Source organism: Austrofundulus limnaeus, unplaced genomic scaffold (genome assembly GCF_001266775.1).
Source record: "Austrofundulus limnaeus strain Quisiro unplaced genomic scaffold, Austrofundulus_limnaeus-1.0 Scaffold62, whole genome shotgun sequence".
Classification (NCBI taxonomy): Eukaryota; Metazoa; Chordata; class Actinopteri; order Cyprinodontiformes; family Rivulidae; genus Austrofundulus; species Austrofundulus limnaeus.
This window is the reverse complement of record NW_013952464.1, coordinates 1,294,511-1,305,368: the sequence shown is the minus strand read 5'-3', so window position 1 is coordinate 1,305,368 and position 10,858 is coordinate 1,294,511. Positions and strand designations below refer to the sequence as shown.

The 10,858-nt window shown below is 39.4% G+C and overlaps 2 protein-coding genes across 2 annotated transcripts in view; both read left to right on the top strand.

Moving 5' to 3' along the window:
- Nucleotides 1-5,924, top strand: part of kbtbd8 (kelch repeat and BTB (POZ) domain containing 8) — a 10,960-nt gene extending 5,036 nt beyond the window's left edge. Inside the window, exons 4-5 of the mRNA XM_014009854.1 lie at nucleotides 2,021-2,840; nucleotides 2,930-5,924. Of these exons, the coding sequence (XP_013865308.1) occupies nucleotides 2,021-2,840; nucleotides 2,930-3,393 (1,284 nt within the window). The 3' untranslated portion in view covers nucleotides 3,394-5,924. The remainder of the gene's footprint in view (nucleotides 1-2,020; nucleotides 2,841-2,929) is intronic.
- A 190-nt stretch (nucleotides 5,925-6,114) lies between these two features.
- Nucleotides 6,115-10,858, top strand: part of LOC106518521 (monocarboxylate transporter 2) — a 24,835-nt gene continuing 20,091 nt past the window's right edge. The window contains exon 1 of the mRNA XM_014009853.1: nucleotides 6,115-6,215. The gene's annotated coding sequence lies outside the window, so the exon portion shown is untranslated. The remainder of the gene's footprint in view (nucleotides 6,216-10,858) is intronic.

Genomic DNA, 10,858 nt, shown 5'->3' with positions numbered 1-10,858 from the left:
ATAACTGAGTATCATCAGCATAAAAATGGAAATTTATCCCATGCTGTTAAATAACTTTACCTAAAGGAAGCATATACAAAGTAAAGAGGATTGGTCCAAGCWYTGAAYMCTGAGGAACTCCATGACYAACTCTGGTGTAAGAAAAAGATTCATTATTAACATTAACAAACTGAAATCTATCAGTTAAATAAGACTCAAACCATTTTAGAGCTGTTCCTGTAATCCCAATATCAAGTTCAAGTCTACGTAATAAAATACTGTGATCAATTGTATCTAAATGTTACCCTGTGTTTAAATGATAGTTTTACATTTCTCTGTTCAGGATGGATGAAGTGTTTTAATCTTTTTTTCCTTTCCTTTTTTTCCCAACTAGCAACCTAATAGTTTCCTGTTTTGTTATATTTTATAAATATGCCCAAGTTTAATGTGTGAGAAATCCATAATTTTCTGTTTATTCAGTCTGTGTTTAACACAGCTGGCACAGTAAATTGTGTAAAATATAATACTGTACTTTTTTTTAGTGTGTAAAGAAGTTAGCCATTCATGTCATAGAAAGACCCTTGATTCATGAGAAATGTCAGTTTTTTAGGAAAAGGGCCACTTGTCAATTAATCGTTAGTCGATCGATAAGATCAATCAACTTTACATTAATCCATTAATCGATAACTTGCATCCCTAACTGGAACTGTATTTAGTCGAAGATTTAAACTAGTGCTGGACACGTTAACACGTTATCACTTTAATGCAGCCAGCACTTAACAGCAATCATTTTTGAAACGCGTGTTAACACACTTATTAATTTCTTTATTTCTCCATCGGATCTCTGTTCACTTGGCAGCTAACACACACACACACACACACACACACACACACACACACACACACACACACACACACACACACACACACACACACACACACACCCTGTGGTTACATCAGGGAGGTGGGATCTTGATCACTATTGGCTTTAGGTGGCGTTCGCCGTGCGTCTCATCCAATGAGAGCCTTAGTTGTCGAGCCGCTGTGTGGCAACTCTCAGCTGCGCTCATGTATCCAGTCGAGCTGCTGCCGGGGCAGAAACATGGCAGAAGTCACCAGATTCTTCAGGACATTTTTTATTTTAAAACCTTTCCCGACGGCGGGCTTAAAAGAATTAAAGTTCTCTGTAAGCGCTGCAACGCTAAACCGTCTCACCACCGGAGCAGTTTGAGCCTGAAATATCACTGCAGGTTAAAGCCAGACGAGGCTGACCAATGTGTTGGATAAAAACAAAAAAGTAAAACGTAAGATCAGTTTGCTTTGCCTTATTTGTTTAAAGTTTTTGAAAATGCATTGCCCCTGTTTTAAAATAAAACAGGACCTGAAAATGCTCTTAACATCTTTGAGTCAGTTAAATTTTGTGCAAAATAATCAAGAATTCAATGATTTTTTGTTTTTTATTCCAAATGATTACTATATGAGGAATGAAAGATAGATGCTAAGATCGCAGTTGTCAGCAAAAAAGAAATAAATAAATACAATAAGCCATAAGAAGATAAAAAGAAAAAAAAAACTGTACTTAGTGTATCACACATGTGGACACAACATACAAACCTACACATTCAGCCGTAGAGTGATCGTTTCTAAAAAAAAAATCGTGATTAATCACAAAAATATCTTGAGACTAATAGGGATAAAAAAATTTAGTCTATGCCCAGCACTAATTTAAACATGTTATAAGGTATAAATTACAACATAAAAAAGCAAGTTGCATTTAAGCTGTTGTAATGCTGGGCAGCTTGTGTTTAATTATTTGCACATAAGCTAAAACTCTAAACATTTCTGTACAGAAATATTTTATGGGTAATATATGATTTTAGTAGATTGAAGATACTGATGAGTCTACATTATAGGACTATGACAAAGTAAGTGATAGTGAATAAATGATCATTTTTAAACACAGCCATTGTTTGTTTGGTTTCCTGCAAGGGCTGTATTTGTGATGTTCTTAATTTACTGAAACTTTTTTATTTTGTTGCAGTTCTTGTGTGTATCAAGTGAGCAAGAGTTCCTCCAGATGACCAAGGAGCAGTTGGTCAGCATTTTGAACAGCGATGACCTAAATGTGGAGAAGGAAGAGCACGTCTATGAGAGTATAGTCCGCTGGCTTGAGCATGATCGACTTGGCCGTGAAGCCAGCCTCGCCGAGGTTTTTTCTCAGTGCATTCGTCTGCCCCTGTTGGACGAGGCCTTTCTCAGTCGGATACCCGCCCCCTTCGCCTGTGCCCTGTCCCTTTCCAAAGACCCCGCTGAGGCCAAAGCTCGCCTCACCGGCACAAACGGCTGTCCACAGCGCCTGGGCATGACCGCTTCTGAGATGGTGATCTGCTTTGACGCTGCTCATAAACACTCAGGTAAGAAGCAGACGGTGCCTTGCCTGGACACGGCCACAGGACGAGTATTCAAGCTCTGCAAGCCACCTAATGACCTCCGAGAGGTCGGCATCCTGGTGTCGTCTGAGAACGACATCTACATCGCCGGCGGCTACCGACCAAGCAACAGTGAGGTGTGCATTGACCATCGAGCAGAGAGTGACTTCTGGCAGTATGAGCATGCCGGCAACCGATGGCTTCCTCGTGCACCTCTGCTGAGAGCAAGAATAGGATGCAGACTTGTGCACTGTTGTGGGAAGCTTTATGCACTAGGAGGTCGAGTTTATGAAGGGGACGGACGAAACGCTTTAAAATCAGTAGAGTGTTATGATGCCAGGGACAACTGTTGGACAGCAGTCAGTCCTATGCCAGTGGCCATGGAGTTCCATAGTGCTTTGGAGTATAAAGACCGCATCTATGTTCTCCAGGGTAAGTTTATTCTGTAAGATAAAAGCTATGAAATTTTTCTGCTCATTAGTTCCAARTTAAGGATTTTCTTCTTTATTTTCCCTCTGCAGGTGAATATTTTTTCTGCTATGATCCCCGCAAAGACTATTGGAGTCATCTAGCCCCGATGAGCGTCCCTCGGAGTCAAGGTCTGGCTGCCTTGTATAAAAACTGCCTCTACTACATTGCTGGCATCTGCAGGAACCACCAGCGCACCTTTACCGTGGAGGTCTACGACATTGAGAGGAACACGTGGAGCCGGAAGAGAGATCTGCCCTTCGATCAAGCCACGAGCCCATACATCAAGGCCATGCTGCTGCAGGGCAAGCTGCACCTGTTCGTCCGTGCCACGCAGGTAATGGTGGAGGAGCACGTGTTTCGCACCAGCCGGAAGAACTCCCTTTACCAGTACGATGACGAGGTGGACGTGTGGACCAAAGTCTACGAGACGCCCGATCGTCTCTGGGATTTGGGTCGCCATTTTGAATGTGTGGTGGCCAAACTTTACCCACAGTGTCTACAGAAAGTGCTTTGAGCAAAGGGATTTTGTGAACTCAATCTGTTCGGTGGAAGAGGAGCCGCTGGTTCTGCCCACCTCGTGCCTGGTGTTACCTTGAGTTTGCGTAATACTGACCATTTTTCGTTGAGTCTTAAGTTGTTTCAACTTTGGTTTAAAAAAAATGATTGAAATGGGGGTGCTTTGAAAGGTTGCAGTATTTTTATTTTATTTTTTTCTAGACGGCACCAACTATCCACACTGAAGCGTGTTTAACAGAACCGTACAACAAATCATAAGTGCAATTATCCTGTTTTTGCTTGTTGTTGAGCCATGTTGTTCAGTTTTATGTTTGAAATGCATAAAATAGAACAGATTTTTTTATGTTCTTTTATTTTTTTTTCCCATCGATGTCAGGCAGAGGGTGAAGGCAAGTTAAAAACACCCTCTAGAGATATGGATACTATGTGTCATCGATAAGTGAAATTCTCTCTATATAAATAACTATATAAACTATATATTCATACGGGTAAGATGAGTACCATAACTCATTAGTAGATTGCTAGCTCTAAGGTTTGTTCTTTTTATTTTTTTATTTTGTGTTCATGCCTCCCTTCAGCATATTTTATAGACAATTTTTAATATGAAAGTGTGCTTTTTGTATTTACATTATCTTAGTGCATGTATGTTTATGGCCCCATCTTCCTTCACAAGCGTCAGTGTGTAAAACTGCACACAAGATGTGGTATGAAGGCAAACTAAGGTTTGTTTTGTGATTCCAGATCAGTGGGGCTCACACCTCCCCCACCTTCCTTGAGTTGGCATTCATTTTTGTGTCATATGCAAAGATAATTTAAGTGTAATCTTAGAAATATTCACTCTCCACATTGGAGAAAAAAAAAGGACGGAGTCAAACTAGTGCTAACACTAAGTGGCAAGTTCAGACCAACTAACAGGTTTACCTCAGAAACTTCACATATATTATTGGAGTAAAGGGACGTTTAAGGCCATGGTATTGATAAGGCAACTGTATAGAAACCTCAGTTCATTATTGAGATTGGTTTTTGGCATCGGACTATGATAATTTGAGAAAACGTTTGATAAAATGCCAAAAAAAAGCTTTTTGAGGTCTTGTTATAGTTGTTGTGGACTTTGAAACTAATGTTGTGGTAGCAATAAATCAAGGAACTGTGATTAGGCTATAATAGTAAAAGTGCATTAATGTTGTTTGCTTGTCTCTGCTTAGTGGGGGAAAATGGTAGTGCCAGCAATGATTGTTTGGTTGTTGCATGGGTGCAGGCTTGGATTGATGTGTAATTCAGTGTAGATTTTGTGTGATGCCAATGTGCCTGTGGCTAAAAAAAAAAACAACGGGAGGGGAGGGGTACATCATAATCATAAACTGCATCTCCTGATGATAAACATCTGAAATGTCAGCTCTGCACTGCACTGAATCTTTATCCACTTCAGCAGTTCTTAACTTAAGTTTTACCAAGCACCCTCTCCAGCAAGACCCACAAGAGGGTCGAGGTTTTGTGGCGTTTCCATCCAACAGCCGTACATTTCTTTTCACACCATCTACATGGACACAAAACTTTTGGTGCTGCTTTATTTTTTTTTAATTTGTTTTTTTTTTCTTCGACAATCTTGTGTAAAAGACATTTTTGTGATATACATTGCGATATTTTTCAGTGCATTGTTCCCTCATGCAGGTTCCTGTGTCACCTTTGCACTGCACGTTCCCATTGTATCTCCACAGAGTGCCCCTCTTTTTCATGGAAAAAAAATGGTTTCAGTAAACGTATAGCATCAAAAAGGTTTACATGGAAATAAATACCTGAAGAGTCACTTCCAGYAAGGACTTGAGGATATAATTTACTTCTCCAAGAGAAGATCAACTGTTGAAAGACTTAAAGCTGATTTTAATCAACACGGCTTGAACAGTACCCTCTCCCCAAACTATGCTCGTCTCGAGTGTCTGCTTCATCAACATGGCTACAGACCAGGAACGAAGAACTCTCAGGATTTCTATTGATACAGTACTGTATTTAAATTTTTGTTGTGTAATACTGTACTATAGGTTTTGCTGTACTTGCACAGTTTTCTAAACTTATATTCAGTTTCTTTTATAACTTGAAAAAACAATAGATGTGATTCCCCTTTGTTGTCTCAGTGGCTTTTTTTTTCCTTTTTCTTTTTGTGATTATTTAGTTTTTTGATAGAGTAACTAACTCTAATGAGTGGGGGAATAAGATTACCTGCACGAGTGATAATTTAGATTTTTTTYCCCTCTTTCTGTAGTACATTAGTTTTTCTAACATCTCACTGAAACTAATTCCAGCAAACATGCTTTTAACACCAGTCATGTCACGCATCAAGCTGAAACAAAYGGCCCTGTTCTGGTTCTATGTTTTTATGCATTGCTCATGGGTGCTATTCCATCGCATCAGTTTCTTTCTTCAGTTTTTATTTTAGTGGTTTTGTCTGTTTTGGGTTTCAGGTTATAAGTGGTTGAGCTCAACTGTGAACTTCACATTGCACATAACTGAAAATAAATACAAAAAAAAAAAGGTTTGGATTTTGTCGATTTTTTTTTTTGGTTTGAGTTTTAACTTTAGATAGTCATCTTGAGTGCATTGATTAGTATGTGTTTTGTAACTGTGGTCCAACCACAGGCTGTAAGTCTGACCTTTAGGCTCAAATATGAGACAAAGTCTCACTTGAGCTGATGAAGACTCCAGAGGAAGCCCTCTGGTTGTACAGTCAGACATGTGACCAGGCGTCAAATAAAGAAACTGGCTGCAGGAACTTGGGTTTCTAACTCCTGAGCTCTCACAGACCCCACAGGCTCTCGCTTAAAGGTAAGGTTAATGCAGACTGGAGGGAAAAGTCAGCTCTTTGTACACAGGGGAGCTGCTGCAGGCTTTTCTGCCATGCCCGTTGTTTTCCTGAAGACTTTCAGTATTTGCCCACGTGTTGAGCTTTTTCCTGTCTGACTCAATGTGGTCGACTTTAAAGAAGTTATCCGCGCTGCAGACCTGTGAGTTTTTTTGGGCGTTAGCTGCGACTCAAACAGCAGCTGGACTTGTAGCTTCTTCACGGTAGTTGAAGCCGTAAAAATGACGTAACTTCTGATGCTCTTTAGCCTGCCTGACAGCTGAGCTCCGCTGCGAGAACACGTTGTTTTATTTCCTTTGTGTCGACCTTTGAAGGCGAGCGGGTTGTCAGATAGTGTCTGTACTTTGTAAAAACTTCATCAAACTCCAGTATTACGAGCTAATTCAGTCATTTCCACACGTTTCTGCAGCTATTTGTTGTTTTCTTCAGCGAAGTTAGAAATGTTAGTAGCCTAAATGCGTATACATTCTCCCATTTGAGGTTTAGACACATTTGGACTGCATCTTTTTTTTTTAAATTAAAAATAGCCTTAAAGGACTATGCAGCCCGCTGCCTTTCATTTCAAGTTAATATGTTTTGAGCATGACTCTCAGCTACTACCACCACATTTTAGCTCAGTGTCCACAAAATTATCTGGGTCATATATAGCCACTTTCCTGGTTTAAAATAGTTTTTAGTTGTGGCCATTTTGAATGGTTTTGGCAAACTCGGTTAATTAGTTGCAGCTGTGTTCATCCAGTCATTTTTTTTATTATTATTTCTGGGGGTTTTAATCAAATCASTGCACTGGTCCATGAACTATTTAGCTATTTCTACAAACACAAACACACACAGGCAAAAACATGTCTCCTACAACAGCTGTCAACAATGCTTCATTGTTGGTTCATGCATTAAAATAATGCAGTATTGTTCAACTCTGGCCTCAGGGGCCACTGTCCTTCATGTTTTAGTTGTTTCCTGCTCTTCAGCAGGTCTTCAAGTTCAAGTTGCTTGTTCATCACTAATTTGTTCAAATCACATGCTTTAAAGCGGCTAAATCKCTAAAACAGAGCTTTTCAATTGACAGCCCGCGGGCCACTTCCAGCCCGCCTGTGACCAGGGAGACTGGGGCAAAAAAAAAAGTGGCCCGRGAATTTAGTACTCGACTGGCCCATTCAAGGTCCGGACTGGCAGATGATGTCTGCAAATGCTGGAGGCAGATGATGGAGGCGGAAACAACAAACGTCATCTCAGGGCACTGTACTAAATCTAAGGATGTAACGTTGAAGAATTAGTAAAGTTATTAAGATAGCAGAGCAGCAGTTAGCTCACAGGCATTGACCCTCAGAGGGCTGCCACAAACGATTATTTTTATAATCGATTAATCACCGATTATTTTTTCGATTAGTCGACTAATCGGATCACACATTAATTGAATATAAAACATACAGCTTATCRTGCCAGACTGCAGCTGCTATTATATAACCATGGTTAGATTTTAGCTATATGCTAACTAAAAATAATTGCCGTGGAAGGCAAGTTCTGCCTTACAGATATTACACAGGTTTCTCTTTCATTTTCTTAAAATGATCCCACACTTTTGAGCTCCGTTGCCAGGTAGCCATGATACCAGAGCCTGTCTGTATAATGTCTTGTGACGTCCACGGCCTACCGCAGTTACCACTACTGTGCATGTGTGTCAAGGACAGAAAGGCAGATGTGGCAGTGGAAGGTGTCAAAGCAGTTTGGAGAGAAAAACAAAGTGAAAAAAAGGAAAACGATTAATCGATTATTAAATTAGTCATCGATTATTTTAATAATCGATTAGTCGTCGATTAATCGTTGCAGCCCTAGTTCCAAATGATCATTTTTGACTCGTTTTGATTTTACCCCCCAAAAATAACATTATTAAAATCAAATGTGGTATCATTTTCTTTTTCCAGCACATGAACTGTGTGAATTTAAACTATATTTTTTTTCATTTGAATATGCTGTTATTATATATTAGACCTTAATTCACTAAATAAATACAAATAAAATAAAATTCCAAGTGGGCAAAGTTATTTGTGAAACCCACAAACATTTATGATGTTTATCTTTTAGAATGCCAATGTATGATGTAAATTTCTAAAACTGATGTTAAAACATTTTAAGCAATAGTTTTATAAAATTATCAGCTACTGAGCATAGTTTGGACCTAGTTCACCCATGATAATGGCTTAATTTATTTAAYAGCTAAATGCATTGCTTTAAAAGTTAGCAAACTAGAAACAAATACAGCCACCTACATGACTACCATCCTCCTCCTGGTCACTTAAAGTGAGGATGATGATGATGATGCACCAGCAGAAAATAAACACCAGTTTCTGACACTTGGCTGAATTTGCTTGTAGATGCTTTTTCTTTTCTCTCTATTTTTGTTCTCCTCCTTTACGTTTATTCTCCATTTTTGCTCTTCTTATTTTTATTATTCGTTTTCCTCCTCTTACTCATTCGTCAGCAAACATTGCTTCTTCGGTCTGTTTTTGTGGTTGGTAAACAATGAATTGGTGCATTATTGCCATCTACTGGTATTGAGCGCAACTACACAACTTTTCTCTCTCTCTCTCTGATTGGTTGATGCAGGGAGTTGAGCAGCAAAAGTTCGATTTTTTTTAACTCGAGCGTCGGCTGTTTTGGACGCACCACACACACGAAAAATGCTCTACCACACCTACAGCTACCTTGCGCGCCGCGCTAAACGGGCTAAACACACTGCCCCTRGATGCATGTCCACCATAGAATTAGCATGTAAACTGGCTGCTTCGGCTGCTCAAAACGYGTCCSGTGTGTACCCAGCTTTAGTGGTTCCCAAGGACTCAATTGTGGGTTGTGAAACATAAGTGGAGGGTCTTAAGAAGACTCAACTTTTCCAAAGAGACAAAACCCGTAGTTGTAATTTTATATGTATAATAATGTGTAACAGTGTTTGTGTTCTTTGACTAGCAGTAGTCAGAGTCATGAGTGGAAGACTCTGGGGTGGTTCGGATTCAGGAGACAGACATCTCTCAAAGTTAGGATAAAATAAAATGCTTTATTAACAAAATAAAAGGCTGGCGAGGCAACAAACATACAACAGGGGATCATGAGGAGACATGGAGGAATGTGAGGTAATAAGCCAGAGAGTAAGTGGAGAATGGAGATTGGTAAAATAAAGGAGGGGGTAAGTGGAAAGCACTGGYGGATGCTGGTCTTTCAAGGAGGGAAAGCTCAATTTCATCCCACGTCATAAAATCATAAAACTGTCTGCCATTATGTGCAGCTTGCTATTGTGAAGTGTGCACACCTGTGAGTGCTTTGTGATGGTGGAGGGGCTCAGCAGCACCCGCTGGACAGAAACTGTGATAGAAGTCAGAAAGAGTGATAGAAGTCAGTCTCCAAACAAAAGCCGCTACAAAAACAAAACAAACAAACAAACAAAAAAAACCACCAGAAATAAAAGCTTGATTTGTCGCTTGTCGTTTTTATCAAAGAAAATGCCTCTAAGAGGATTAGAAAGTCTCTGGTTCAACTCGGAACAGAATGAAAATTTAAAAATGCTCCCACAGATGTTTACACCAAAAGATTGCTGATTCGCTCATTTCGCTGTCAATCAAAAAGGGATTCAACCTCTGACAGATCATCCAATCATCATGCAGTAGCTGAGCATCTGGACCAGCCGAGGCCAGCCCACTGCCCCATAGACCCGCAGAGACGCTGAGCGTCCAATGGGCGGGACAAAGCCCAGCATTTATCCAATGACTTGTCTCGTTTCACTGCACTCTTTGCTAGTGATGTTTGATGCTGCCAATTTTCTATTCTTTCAGTTTTTTGTCACTTCAGTAGAAAAAAGAACTTAATATTAGTTTCTTAATTTCTCCATCATCAGTGACTTTGTTTTTATAGAGAGAGGAAAGGGAAAAAAAGGGGGAAATGTAATTGGAAAGATTTAAAGAGAGATTAGAAAATATATTAAATATTAGGGGTGCACCAAAAAGTCATTTTACATCAGAATAGTGATTCTCATTTACAAAGATTCAGAATCGATTTAAAATGTCCCAACATCAATTTTTTTATAAATAAAAAAATAAAGCAAATCCAATGGCTGTCAGCCTTCATTTTCTAACTACGTGGGACGTCCCTGACATCATCTTGCAGCTGGTTCTGGAACATGTGAGTGTGCAGAAAGCACTAAAACAGAGACAAAACTACAGAACCGGAGGAAAGAGAGATTCAACTGGACCTGTTTTTATTGAATGCAAAGATTTGGGTTCATTTAGTTTTTTACTGAATGAGTCTGAGTTTGACATGCGCGAGGTGTGCAAGGTTTGCAACATGAAGAAGAAACGCTTTGGGAACAGAATGAAAAATCGATTTTGAATCAAATCATGGCCCCAAAAATCAGAATTGAATCAAATAGTGAGAGAGTGAAAGATTCTCACCCCTATTAAATATACACCAAGAAAACACAATGCAACACACCTGACATCTGCCTGCTCACCTGAAAATAAATGGATGTAAGAAAACATAGCAACAAAATACATATCTATGTAATAATAAAATTTATTATATTTTTTCTGTAAAGCATATATATATATATATATATATA